This window comes from Nuphar pumila, chromosome 9, assembly GCF_984573655.1.
Source record: "Nuphar pumila chromosome 9, dmNupPumi1.hap1.1, whole genome shotgun sequence".
Taxonomy (NCBI): domain Eukaryota; kingdom Viridiplantae; phylum Streptophyta; class Magnoliopsida; order Nymphaeales; family Nymphaeaceae; genus Nuphar; species Nuphar pumila.
In genome coordinates this window covers 19359588-19374308 of record NC_143257.1, presented here as the reverse complement: position 1 = coordinate 19374308, position 14721 = coordinate 19359588, and the positions used below count along the sequence as shown (strand labels likewise).

At 38.5% G+C, this 14721-nt stretch overlaps 1 protein-coding gene across 4 annotated transcripts in view; it reads left to right on the top strand.

Moving 5' to 3' along the window:
• Nucleotides 1-14721, top strand: part of QQT1 (P-loop containing nucleoside triphosphate hydrolases superfamily protein) — a 112954-nt gene that overhangs the window by 24417 nt on the left and 73816 nt on the right. For 3 of the 4 annotated variants that reach the window (XM_090016859.1, XM_090016860.1, XM_090016857.1), the window contains exon 2: nucleotides 14354-14543. In XM_090016859.1, coding sequence (XP_089872985.1) covers nucleotides 14452-14543 — 92 coding nt within the window. In that variant the 5' untranslated portion in view covers nucleotides 14354-14451. The remainder of the gene's footprint in view (nucleotides 1-14353; nucleotides 14544-14721) is intronic. The other variant, XM_090016858.1, reaches the window with a different exon arrangement.

Sequence of the window (14721 nt, the reverse complement as noted above, 5' to 3'; positions counted from 1 at the left end):
AATGGCTTTGAAGCTCTTTTATTTATAATATGAAAATGAAGAACATGACTTTTGCAGAGTTCGCATGAAGAACATTTATTATTATTATCAGAAAATGAACATAAACTAGACTCTGGAAGGAGACCATCAGATACAAGATTTTCAACGAAACCTCGACTACAATGTCCCAAACGACTTTGCCAAATATCTGGCTTATTACAATGAGATGAATTAAAAACCTCCAATGAAGGAAAAAACAAAGACTCTGAAGGCGAAGACACTGAATAATGCTTGGACGACTTCAACTGGAGGACTGAGTCTGAAGACGAAGACACTGAAGGAATCTCCTTGAAGACGCACATGTTTCCTTGTCGCTCCCCCTTAGCGAACGTCTCCTTCGTTCGTAGATCCTTAACATAAACAGAAGAGGGAGTAAATTCGACGGAAGAATTCATATCGTCAACAAGTTTAGCTACAGAAACAATGTTCTTTTTAATATTAGGAGCAAGAAGGACATTGGACAAGTGAAGTGAGGACTTTGACATAGGGATATATATGCATTGCCAGTATGACTAATGGAGTGATAAGTTCCATCTCCCGTAACTATACTACCTTTTTCAAAGTAAGGCAATAAGTGAGATAACTTACCCGCATTCCCCGTAACATGTGTGGCGGCACCTGAATCAACATACCATTCGCCTTGTTTATTTTGCTTGATCGTCATCTATGACAATGCTGATAACAAAAGTTGTTGCATATCTGTGGATGGCACTTTTGTGTCCACAACAATAGCTGGTTTATTGTCAATTTTGTTTATTTTTCCTCTATTCTGTAGATTGAACCAGCAATCAGCTTTCACATGTCCTCTTTTGTTACATAAGAAACAAGTGGGCACTCTCCTCTGATTCTCTGTATTAAAAACCCCTGAAATATTAGGTGTTGGCAAGATACCACGTCCTCCCTGCCCAAAACGTCCACGGCTTCTGCCTCCTTGATGTCCGCCATTCCATCGTCCAAAACCTACAGAAGTGTCCATGGCCAAAACTGAATGAGGACGAGCTGATTCATTTCCTTCTGCCCTTTGCTTCATAATCATCTCATGCTGGAGAAGTTTCGCTTGAAGGTCGTCAAAAGTGGGCAACTGAGGAAGCCATGATAAAGTTGCGGTAAACATGTCAAAATCAGGACCCAATCCATTGAGAAGTTGTTGAACTTTATTTTTATTTGCAATAGCACTTCCAACAACAGGCAATTGATCAGTAATACTCTTCAAGCGGCCTATGTATTCCATGACTGTCATGGAGCCTTTCTTCAAACTTTGAAATTCATTTTTTAAGAACATAACTCGGGATTCTGATATCTGAGAGTAAGTCTGTGACAACTTACTCCACAGATCCGCCGCAGTACAATCATCTGAAAGAGTAACCAACACTTCTTGAGAGAGTGTTGACGTAATATAAGCAACCAAAGACTGATCCCGTTTCCTCCAAGTTGTATACTCTGGATTCTTAATGGAAATGGTAATTGTGTCACCCTTCTCATCATTGGTTTCTTGTAAAATAAGCCGTGGTGGTATAGGAACTAAACCATCCAAATGTTCATCGAGATCCTGACTTCGTATAAAAGGAAGGATTTGCCTTTTCCAGGTCAAAAAATTAGAATGAGTAAGTTTTTCTGTAACGAGCTGACTCAAGAAATTGGCAGAGGGACCGGATGACGAAGATGAAGAGTAATCCATATCAATGAAATAATGAATAAGCAAACAAGATGAATGAAAAGAAATAAACAGATTTAAGATCACTTAATCAATCAGTAAAACTGTAATAAGGCATATACCTGTACGACCAAAAGTGCTACACAAAGAACACTAAAAACAACAATGAAGGAAAGGAAAGGAAACTTGTGGAATAAAAAACTGGTTTGAAATAAAAAAGGGAACAACAGTCGGTGAAGTTTAGAAGAAAAAAAAATGGAACCAACACAGACGATAGAGTAATAGAAAAGAAGGAACTTGGAATGAACACAGTCGATCTGCTGTTCACGATCTGCTCGATGAACACAGTCGATGAACACGCTGTTCACGCTGAAAGGAAAAGAAAGGTACCAACTTTCAGAAAGGGGGAGATTTCAGAGGATAAGATTTTAAAGGCTGACTTCTTCACGCACAGGATGGCCACGCAGTGCTGCTGTTCACGATTTGCTGCTCACGCTGTTGCTGTTCACGATCTGCTATTTCATATCTTCTTCACTCACGCTGTTCACGATCTGCAATTTTAGAACTTCTGCTGCTCACGCTGTTGCTGTTCATGATCTGCTATTTCAGAGTTTCTTCACGCACGCTGTTCACGATCTGCTATTGCAGAGCTTCTTCACGCACAGGAAGGCTACAACTCTGATACCATATCAGATTTGATATCTGGCACATCTACAGGAAACAGAGAGAGAGAGAGAGAGAGAGAGAGAGAGAGAGAGAATGGTTGGGGCGGCACTCCAATACTCGACCTCCAAGCCCTAATCCTTTATAAATAAAACATGGTATACAATGATCCTTGTAATATCAGAGATATTACAAGGATGCCATTAATGAGTAATATTCAGCATGTGTTTATTTAACATACCATGCGTATGGATCTGGATCCAGATCCATACGCAGGTTATATTTTAACATAAACTTGCCCAACAAACTTGTTAATCTCTGGAGGATGTTCTATTTCAAGTTCCTGTATGCCACTGTATCCATCTTGACAGGATGTTCTTTGAGCACAGGAGAAAGAACACTCATCATTGGTTGCAGGAAAGAGCTCTGCACTAAGCCATGGATCATAAAATAGAGTATTCATATTGGTTTGGGCAGAAACATATTCTCCATCTCCAAAATCATTCTCATCAAAAACTACATTCCTAGATACCTTAATTCGTCTGCTGTCAGGATCATAACACCTATACCCTTTGTGGTGATCTGCATATCCGACAAATCTACACTTGGATGCCTTAACCAGAAACTTGTTTCGCAGAGAAGAGTCAATATGAATATAACACGTGCAACCAAAATTTTTTAGTTCATCATAATCAGGATGCTTCCCAAATAGGACGAAAAAGGTGATTTATCTTCTAAAAGCTTCATGGGCAGACGATTAATAATGTAAACAGCAGAGTGAAAGGCCTCTGTCCAGAGTCCTATGGGAGTATGACTTCCGTGCATCATGCTCATAGCGCTTTCCACAATGTGACGGCGTTTCCGTTCTGCAACTCCATTCTGTTGGGGTGTATGCGGGCAAGATACTCTACGATTTATCCCATTATCTTGGAGATAATTGATAAAATCCCTGGAGGAGTATTCCCCCCACCATCACATTGGAAATATAGAATATAACAAGAAAATTGAGTTTTGACAAATGTATGAAAACAACGAAATATAGAGAAAACTTCCGATTTATTCTTCATGAAATATATCCAAGTGAAGCGAGAGAAATTATCAATAAAAATAACATAATATTTGCTGCCAGAATTAGAAGGATTAGGAGCCGGTCCCCATACATCGGAACAGACGATTTCAAAAGGCCTTGAAGCTCTCTCATTTATTGAATGAAAAGGAAGAACATGACTCTTACACATTTGACAACTTGAACACATTTTATTATCTGGTCTAGGAATCAGGCCAGACTCAGGAATAAGACCATCAGATACGAGTCGCTCAACGAAGACTCGACCACAATGACCAAGACGCAAATGCCAAAAACCAGGCTTATTACATTTATTTGAAGATTGCAAATTGAACACATGAATATGCTTTGACGACATAGACTGAGGAGATGACTTCAAGGTAGGTCGAACACAAGTAGAAGGGTCCTCCTGGAAGACATACATATTTCTCCGGCGTTCCCCTCTAGCGAACGTTTTCTTCGTTTGTAGATCCTTGACATAAACAAAAGACAAAATAAATTCAACAGAAGAATTGGTATGATCAACAAACTTAGAAACAGAAACAATATTTTTTGTAATATTTGGGGCATGAAGAACATTGGAAAGATGAAGTGGGGATTTAGGCAAGGGGATAGAAACATTTCCAATGTGGGTGATGGGGTGGTGTGACCCGTCTCCAGTGACGATGTTACTTTTTCCAAAATAAGGAGTTAAAGTAGAGAATTTACCCGTATTACCTGTGACATGAGTAGCTGCCCCTGAATCAATGTACCAGACTCCTTTATCATCGCGCTTCAGATCAAGTTCAGACAATGCAACCAAAAGAAACTCTTTCACATCGCCACCAAACTTTGAAGGGTTCTCCTTTCGTCCTGACGAGCTCTCACCCTTTTGGAACTTTCCTTTGTTTTGTGGATTGTGCCAACAGTTGACTTTGACGTGACCTCGCTTGTTACAGAGATAACAGGTGGGCACGTTTTTCAGATTATAAGGAGAGGCATTCGGGGTGGGTAGTAACCCACGCCCCCCTGGAGTACCTCATCCTCGTCCTCTGCCTGCACCAAAATGACTATCACTGCGTCCCTGGCCAAATGAAACACTAGTATCAAGAACCTGTCCACCAGTGTCATGTGACATCCCCTTTAAGGTCATCTCATATTGAAGGAGTTTCGCTTGCAAGTCTTTAAACGATGGTAAGCTGGGTAGACATAACAATGAGGTCGAAAGAACATGAAATTTCGATCCTAATCCATTCAAGGCTTGCCTGACTTTATCTTTGTCTGTCACTTCATATCCGACAACAACTAGTTGATCGCTTATGTTCTTGACCTTATTCAAGTATTCCATGACAGACATGGAACCCTTAGTGAGGAGTTGAAAATCACGCTGAAGAAATGAAATTCTAGCCTATGAAATCTGAGAATATGTCTTCACTAGCCGGTCCCATAATTCTTTTGCTGAGCACTCATCTGGAATTCCCACCAATACTTCTTGAGAGATAGTGGAGATAAGGAAAGCAACTGCAGCTTGATCACGCTTCATCCAATTTTCATATTGGGGATTTGGTATTCGTTGTATAGAATCAACCTCGTTTCCATCCTTAGTTTCTTGTATGATAAATTCTGGAGGGGCTGGAATTGATCCATTTAAATGTCCAGAAAGACCTTGACTTTTAATGAATGGAAGAATTTGTCTCTTCCAGATCAAGAAATTGGAATTGGTAAGTTTTTCAGAAATGAGCTGGCCAAGAAAGTTGGATGAGAGAAAAGTTTGAGAAGAAGCTAAGACTTTTCCTTCCTTTTTTTTGAAAAATATATAAAAATTGCACACAACAATAATAAAGCAAAAATAAAAGGAATATCGCTGATGTACAAATCTGTCAGCAGTCGATAAAACCCAAATATGTGAAATTGAATGAAAAGGGGAGAGACAAATCTGATATACAGATCTGGATCAACCGATAAAACCCCAAAAGATATCGTGAAAGCAAAGAAATCGAAAAAGCTGATTTGGTACAAATCCAAAGAAGCAAATCCAAATCAGTTCGAGAGATCTACTGATTCGATGAACAAATTTTCTGTCCCCCGTCTCTCTTGCTCTTCTTGGCTAAACCCCTCCCCGCCTCTCTCTCTCTCTCTCTCCCCAACCTCATCCTCTTCTTCCTCAGGCATGCCGAAAGGGGGTGGTTGAGGCCACTCCATCGTCGCCCTCTTTTCTTCCTCTCTGCCTTTGATGGAGGCAGGGAGGGCACGACTCGACCACCTGCGACAGTGGTGGCCGGTCTTCTCGAACCCGAGTCGGGCTCGGGTTCCGCCTCTCGGCCACGCCACCAGTGGCGGGCAGGGCCTCGAGCCCTGCTTTTTCGGCTTGCCGCAGGTTCCGGTCTTCTCGAACCCGAGCCCTGCTCCGCCTCTCTCCCCTTTCCCCTGCCCTTTCGGTTGGTCGTGGTAGCCACTGCCTTCGGCAGTGGTCTGGCCGTTGGCTCTCTCCCCTTCCCCTTGTTGGTGGATTGAGCCAGCTCAGTCCGGTCTCGGTTTGGGACCTGGCACGACTCGACCTGATTGTCGAGCCATCACCATGTCCCCTTGTTGTACTCGAGCAGCAGCAGCTTCTGTTGCTGTTGTCTCGAGTCGGGCCGAACTGAGCTAGGCCTGGCTAAGGCCGAGCTTAGTGCGATTCAGTCCAGCACCCGGGCCGTCTCGGCCTGACTGCCGAGCCATCTCCCTTTATTGTTCCTGAGCAACAACATATTATGCTGCTGCTGTCGCGAGTAAGGCCGAATCGAGCTGGGCTCGGCTAAGGCCGAGCTCAGCCCAAATTAGTCCAGCACCCTGGGCTTGCTCGGGTGCGCCGAGTCTGACTCGGGGTGGAGGCAGCTCTGTCGGACCCTGCCAGCCCTCCCTCTGCCTGCTCTGTTAGGCATAACTGAGCTGAGCTCGGCTAGCACCGAGCCCAGCTCGGTTCTCCTTGCCCTGAGCCTGCCAGCCCTCCCTCTGCCTACTCTGTCAAGCACAACCAAGCTGAGCTCGGTTAGCACCGAGCCCAGCTCGGTTCTCCTTACCCCGACTCGGCTAGCCGTCGAGATTAGCTCGGTTGAACCTAGCCCTGTTATGTTGGGTTCGGCTCCCAGCACCCTACGCTGTCGAACCCAACCCTTATGATACAAATTTTATTTTAATATAATACTTTTTTTGTTGTAAGAATGAAAATGACGGATAAAGTTTAAGGACTTGCGTCATTCTCATCCCTACATGTAAATTCTGCTGCTAGTGTTATTGGTAGTGGTAGTAGAAGTGGAAGTGTTGATTCAAGTTTGTTAGCTGCATCATGTGATGATGGGGGGGCACTATAGGCACATGTGGATAAGCTTAAAAAAGCTGGACGAGGCAGTGAAAATAAGAGATTGCGATGCAAGCTTTTTGAGAGAGATTATGTTGGGTCTTACACAAGAGTTAAAGCTCATTTGTTGAATATATTAGGACATAGCATTTCAAGATGCAAAAGAGTTGATCAGGCAATGCGAAGACAATACAGGAAAATATAAGATGACTATGAGAAGAGTAAGACAACGAGTGATTCTTGTACAATTAGGGTACCATTTTTAAGCCATCAAGAAGATGCTAAAAAAGAAAAGAAAAATGATGTAGGAGGTAGAGGAAGAGGAACACTACATGCATTATTCAATACATATGGAATAAAAGAGATTGATAGAAAAGTATGAAGATATTTTTATTCTAGTTCAATTCCATTTAATGTAGTTATAAATCTTTATTGGAAGGATTTAGTTACTTCACTGACAAATTGTAACTTGAGTGACTATGTACCTCCAAGCTCAGAAAAACTGTGAACGACAATTCTTGCAGAAGAGAGGCCAAATGTTGAGAGATTGCTAGAGATTAAGAAATTTATTTGAGAACAAAATGAAGTTTTCATTGTTTCTGATGGGTGAATAGATATTCAAAGGCGTCTACTGATTAATTTCATTGTTTCTTCGCTTAGTGACCTAGTATTCTTGAAAGCAGTTGATGCATCTGGGCAATATAAAAATGCCGAGTATTTGAAGGGGTTGTTTATAGAAGTAATAAAAGAAGTGAGTGATCAGAAAGCAGTGCAAATCATCACAACATCACTCCAATTTGTAAAAGTACAACATTGAGTTTGGAGAGTGAGTTTCCTCACATTTTTGGACTTCCTGTGTAGCACACAACTTGACTCTGGCCTTCAAGAGCATCTGCAACCCCAAAGAAGAAGAAAATTCACCAACATATGCTCTATATTCATGGATTGAGGAATTAGAAAAAAATGTCAAAAACATTAGGATTTTTGTTGTCAACCACTATCATACTAATGCCATATTTAATAGGCATTCTGATATGAAATTATTGAAGGTTGTTGAAATACGTTTTGCGTCCATTATTGTGATGGTGAAAAGGATTAAAAAAGTCAAGAATGCTTTGGTTAACATGGTGACTGATGAGAATTAGACATTCTATCATGCTCATGATGTTGTCAAGGCTCAAGAAATTAAGAAATTCATTGTTCATGATGAGTTTTGGGATACAGTCGTATACTTTTATGAGTTTGTGAAACCTATTTGGGAAATGCTGAGAGAAGTTGATAAGGATGAGCCCATGCTTCACAAAGTTTATGAAATGTGGGATAATATGATTGAAAAAATACAAGTTGTAGTTTTCAAACATGAGGAAAAAAATCCTGCATTGGATGATTCAAAAATTTTTAATCATATTTATTCAATTTTAGTTAGAAGATGGGATAAGAGCAACACTTCTTTGCATTGCATGACATATTCTCTAAATCCCAAATATTATGCAAAGAAGTGGCAAGAAGGTGTTATTCGTATTTCTCTAAATTTAGACCCAGAGCTATCAAGGCATAGAAATATGTGTATAGCAAGACTTTATTGAGAATTACATATTCTAAATCAAGTAACATAAGAGTTTGAAAAATTTTCATCTTCGAGGTTATATGGACAAACATTAATAGCGAGTGAGAAGGAAAATATATAGTGGTCAACATATGGATCATAAACACCTCTTCTCCAACGTCTTGCATTGAGATTGCTATCCCAGCATCCTAATTTATCTTGTTGTGAAAGAAATTGGAGCACATATTCTCAAATCCACAACATAAAGATAAACAAACTCACCAACAAGCGTGCCGAGGATTTAGTCTATGTTTATTCTAATTTTCGATTAATTTCGCGAACCAATGAGGAATACAAGTACTAATTGCTTTCTAAGTTATTTGACTATTTCTTAATTTCTTCATTTAAATATACAAGTATTTAACATTTTCAAATTCGGTTTGTAATGTAGACAAGGATCATCCAAATTTTAGGATGTAAACCTAGAAGAGTGTGACTTAGAGAGACAACATGATTTCAACATTACAAACATGGACTTATCTGATCCTATTCTTCTTTCTTATGATGCATTTGATAATGAAGTGAAAAATTATTAGGATCATTACCTCATCATCATATATATATATATTATGTAAGATATACTTTTGGTATGTAATTATGCATTGTTTGCTTCTTTTATTGGTATATTGTATAATTTACTTATTTTCTGCTTTATTTGTTTGATTGTTTCCATAATATATTTAGGTTGATTTAATTGTGGTGTTAGTTTTTATGATAAAGAATAGAATTATAGATTGTTAATTTGATTTATTGCATGCATGATGAATTGATGATATCATGATAATTGTTTTTTATTTCATTATATATATATATATATAATTTTTAACAGTTAACAATAACACTAATGAAATAAAAAACAATTATATACCCTCACCTAGCCCCGCACCCAAGTTTTTTTAAAGTGCCTCATCTCCACATCCGCACCTGCACTTATGTGACATAGGAAAAGATGAAAATACCCCTAATGGGTACTTGCCTATTACAATAAATAAATCACATATATATAGCTTAACAAATACAACCCTGTATCATACAATATCATACGATAAAAGGTGTATCATACGATACACCTTTGACACACTTTAAAAAGGGCCGACTCATATTTTTTTATTTTTTAAGTTTTAATGCTCTCCTGAGGACTGACTTCCTCATTTGTGTAGAGGTCATTAGAAGGTTATCAATGCACTTTAGGAGTCATGAGAGCGATTTGGGGGTTGATCCGTGCACAAAGGAGAGGTCTTTTGCAGTTTACTCAACTAATAGTGCATTTTCAACATTTTTCCACTCAAGGAAGTGGTTTAACGTAAAAAATCCTTATCCTTTGCTTCTTATTGAGTGTTTTTGGCGGAAAATGACATCATATGATCCAGCATGGCAATGGGACACTCAAGTAGTGAGTGAAAACCGATTGAAAATCAAGTGCAACTATTGCCATCATATTGTTTCGGGTAGTATCTTTTAGTTGAAGCATCATTTAGCCGAAACATGTTTTAATGTTGTAGCCTGCATGTCAAAGGATTTGCCAGATGATGTGTAATAGCAATGCCAACAATTATTCACTCGTTTAAGAAAAAAAAGACGGGAAAAAGAGACTAGTGAGACAAAAATAAGGTATGTGCAGTCCTGAGAGAATGTATATGATGAAGATGCGCTCCCTACTTCTGATCTTACAACTTCTGACATAACATCAGAAGTAAGAAGTTTTGCGGCGAAGGAGAAAGGTATGGCTACTGCTACTAGTAGCCTCGACACACCTCATACAAGAGGCACAAAGCAAATCCTCAAAAGAGGTATAAACACAAAAGTCACTTAAGGAATAATCAAGAACACTCAAACATAAAAAAATATATTCTTTATTGATAAACAAATGCACACAAAATACATTGAATACAAAGGACTCAAGGTCCCATATTTATACACAAAAGAGGGAGTGAGGAGCTCCCAATATAACTGTTGGGGGCTCTCCAAATTTCTATATATTGAGATTATATTGTCAAGGACAATAATGCCCTTGACAGTATAATCAAAGGTAAAAAATAAAGCAAAATAAAAACAAAAAAATAGTTCAGCCCCTAATGGGCGATTTCTATTACCAGGTTTAAAAGACCAAAATACCCCTAGAGGGTAAAGAATATTAATAAAAAAATATACATATATGTGTATATATATATATATATATATAAATATAAAGAGCACCCATATCCTAACAAGAATGACCCATCTTTCATTCCTGTCATCTTCTCTCATAATTGACAATGACTTTAATCATATCATCTCCTTGAATCACCGCTTCTTTCCATTGTCATTCTTTGTAAGCACAAGCTTTGGCTCCTTCTTGATGCCATCCACCAAACCCCATAGACCCTTGCTCTAAGTTTGATGTTTTACGATTGACGCCCATATAACATAATTGATATCATTGAGTCTCATGAGAATGTAGACGATGGTCTCGCGATCCTCCTCCATAGAATACCTAAGATGAGAGAGAGAGAGAGAGAGAGAGAGAGAGAGAGAGAGAGAGAGAGAGAGAGAGAGAGAGAGAGAGAGAGAGAGAGGAAAGAAATCAAGGGAAGCAACATTCTTTTGGACACCACGAGCCCACAATCACATGATCCACGAACTCTCGTCTACACGAACAACACATCCACAAGATTCAATATTCCAAAGCTTTGATACCATGTAACAAAATGAAAAGTGCTCTCACACCTCACACAAGAAGCAAAAATACAACAAAAAAATGGTTCAATCCAAGGTTGCCAGTTGAGGAAGTGAGAGCGAGAAGCGATTCGGGAAGCGAGGCACTTCTAAAATTGTAGGAAGCAGGAAGCGCAAAACGACTTAGAAGCGAACCATGAATCATCTCGGAAGCGAGTAGAGAAGCGAACCAGGATTCAAAAGGCAAACAAAGAGGTAAGAGACCTAGGATTCGAGTGGGAAGTGAAAGGGAAGCAAATAAGAATCAAAAGGGAAGCAAAAATGTAATTATATTTTTTCTAATTTACCAAAATAGAAGCATTATATTATCATTGAAAAAATAAAACATGAGTTGCAAGCATTTAACAAATGCATCCTATTGCAAGAATTTAATCAATAACTTAATAAAAAAAATTCATAATTCATGTTCATGTTGCAACCATTTAATAAATCATTAAGAAAAATTCATAATACACCCATGGAGGTCGTTGGAGCTCGCTAGATTTCACCGGAAGTCTGGGACTCTAGAACGAGAGAGGTTAGGGTTTGGGAATTGAAAATTCCAAACCCTACTCTTTTTTTGTTTTTCATATTTCATGATATTTTAAAATGATTATTTTACCCTTTAAAAAAAATGAATTTCTTTTATTTTTTGGGTATTTTTTTTTATTAAAGATTAACTCAAAACTCTCCAAGCCCCCCAAAAAGGAAGGATATTGGGAAGCGAGCTTCCCAATAATGGGAAATGAGCTTCCCCATTAAAGTGGAAGCTCACTTCCCTCCGCGTTTCCAAAGCACACTCCGGGTAAGCTCGCTTACCGATCCCTATGGGCGCTTTCGGTAACCCTAGTTCAATCACACAAAGCCACTAAGGGCTAAGAGAGAATATGAAAAATAAATTATATTGATTGAAGAATGCTCAAAACAAGCATAGCATACAAGGGACAAATTATCCCATATTTATACACAAGGGAGTGAGAGGCTCCCATTGTACGTGTTGGAGAGCTCCCAATGACTAGAAATCTAGCAGTTGGGGAGCCCCCAATGGTCATATTGTCAAGGACAATAATGCCATTGACAATAAAAACAATGAACAAATATAAAAAAGAAGAAAAAAAAATACAAAAAAGTCAGTTGTGCCCCTAATAGGCAAATCCAATGTTGTCAAAAGCGTTGAGGCATAGCGTATCACTCTACCAAAACTGAAGTGAAGCATAAAGCATAAGCCTCATTTTTTTAAAAACTTAAAAAAACCTTTAAAATATCTATAAATACAAATAAATAAAAGAAATGCTTTATTAATGAAGCAACAACCAATAAGAAATAGAAAATCTCAAATAAATATCGAAAAATATGAGATTAACATATAAATTCATATACTTTTCAATCCTTGCATTTTCAGCACAACTAAACATTAAAAAATAAAAAACTTATAAGAAGTTTTTTAGCACCTATATATATATATATGTGTATATATATATATATATATATATAGAGAGAGAGAGAGAGAGAGAGAGAGAGAGAGAGAGAGAGAGAGAGAGAGAGAGAGTTCTACTTCTTCTTAGAGACAAACGCACGAGAGAGGGTGATGCGAGAGACGAGAGAGAAGAGGGAGAGTCAAGAGACGATAGAAGAAGAGGAAAGTCGAGATGGAGACAGTGAGAGGGAGAGTCGAGAGACGAGAGAGAAAAGAGATAGTTGAGAGACGAGAGAGAAGAGAGAAAGTCGAGATACGAGAGAAGAAGAGAAGAGTTGAGATGCAGACAGAGAGAGGGAGAGTCGAGAGACGAGAGAGAAGAGAGACAATTGAGGGATGAGAGAGAAGAGAGACGAGAGACGAGAGAAGAGGGAGAGTCGAGAGACGAGAGAGAAGAGAGACAATAAAAAAAAGAGAGAGAAGAGGAGAGTCGAGTGATGAGAGAAGAAGAGGGAGAGTCAAGAGAAGAGGGAGTGTCAAGAGAAGAGAGGCGAAAAAGAGGGAGGGGCAAGGGCCTGACCCTAATTAGGGTCGGGTTTGAGCCCCAAATAATGGTCAAATGGGGGCTTTGCCCCGCATTTAACCGAGGCATGAGGCGCGCATCGCACCAAGGCGCATGCCTCATAACCAACGAGGCATGCGCCTTACCCCCTTTGCCATTTTTTGCATGTGCCTCAAGGCACAAAGGGCCTCACCTTGGGGGGAGGCACGCCTTTTGCGCCTTGAGGCACATTTTTAATAACACTGGGTAGATCCTATTACAAGGGTCAAATGACCAAAATACTGCTAAAGGCCTATTACAACTAAGAAAAACACAATATATATATATATATATATATATATATATATATATATATATATATATATATATATATATATATATATATATATATATATATATATATATTTGGGGCTCCCTACCAAATGGTACCCGATTGCTTGGGACCATCAATTTTCGGTGTTTTTTCGAAATTCTGACCTTACAGATGTGTTCAAAACTTCAACATGATTGATTTACTAGAAATTGACACTTAGATCATTTGATTCTGATGCATGGATAGGTTTTTATAAGGTTCAAAAATCAACGGTCTACAATTTTCATAAAATTTTGAGGCTTCAAATACCGTTTTTTCCATTCAAAATGCAAGATCCAAGTGTAAATTTATAGTAAATCAACCATGCTGAACACATCTGTAAGGTCAGAATTTCGAAAAAACACCGAAAAATTCTTAGTGGGTAGGGTTGGTACGTTTTCTATCTGGTAGGTTTCCATTTTTCATATATATATATATATGTACAACATAACTATATTTTAACAAATTTGTCTAAGTTTTGAGTCAAAATGTGTTTTTAAAACGTCTCCATAAGTATCTTGGGCTTGTGCAAACTTTTTTCTTTCTTTTTTTATTCACAACTTATCAGCCTTTCATATTTCTTGGTAGAAAACATAGAAACATATATTTCCCTCCTGAAAAAACAAGATGTTTTTTCTTTTGTCGCTTGGATAAGTGCACCTGGTGCAGTAGATACTTAGGTAGCTTTAGAAGCATGTGTACAAGCTCTACTTTCTAGTGTTCACCAGAATTCGTGTTTTGTGTTGGAACCTGAGTTAGTTTGTCTTAGGGCTGTTATTCATCTGTTCATATTTTCTGAATTAAAGATACTTTCTGTTGCTTTATCTTTGAAGTTTTGTATTTTTATCAATCCTCAAATGACGCATTTTCAGAAAAATTGTGACGTTTTGTTGGATAAATGAATGTGCATGAGTTGATTTATGAATCTAACTGTTTCAAAAGGAAAGAAAATTAAGTGCAAATACTGTGTATTTCTTGCAGATACATGATTGCTTATTTGTTCATTCATCTAGGAGTACCTTGGCATAAGGTTGTGATACTTGTCCACTCCCAACGTTTCACAAATATTGAGAAAGAATATGGTGTTTGGGCAAGTGGTGATTGGTCCTCCAGGTTCTGGCAAAACAACTTACTGCAATGGCATGTCACAGTTTCTCAAGCTTATTGGAAGGTGCTTATCATTAAAACATTCTCTGTTTGTTTCTTTAGATTATGAATTCTGAAATTGTCCTTGATATATTCCAAACTTTTCTTTAACCTTCATGATATCTTTTGAATTAGGAGTTTTTTCTATCCAGAATTGGATTTAAAACATACATAGAACTATAAAATATCAACTATTTAAGATG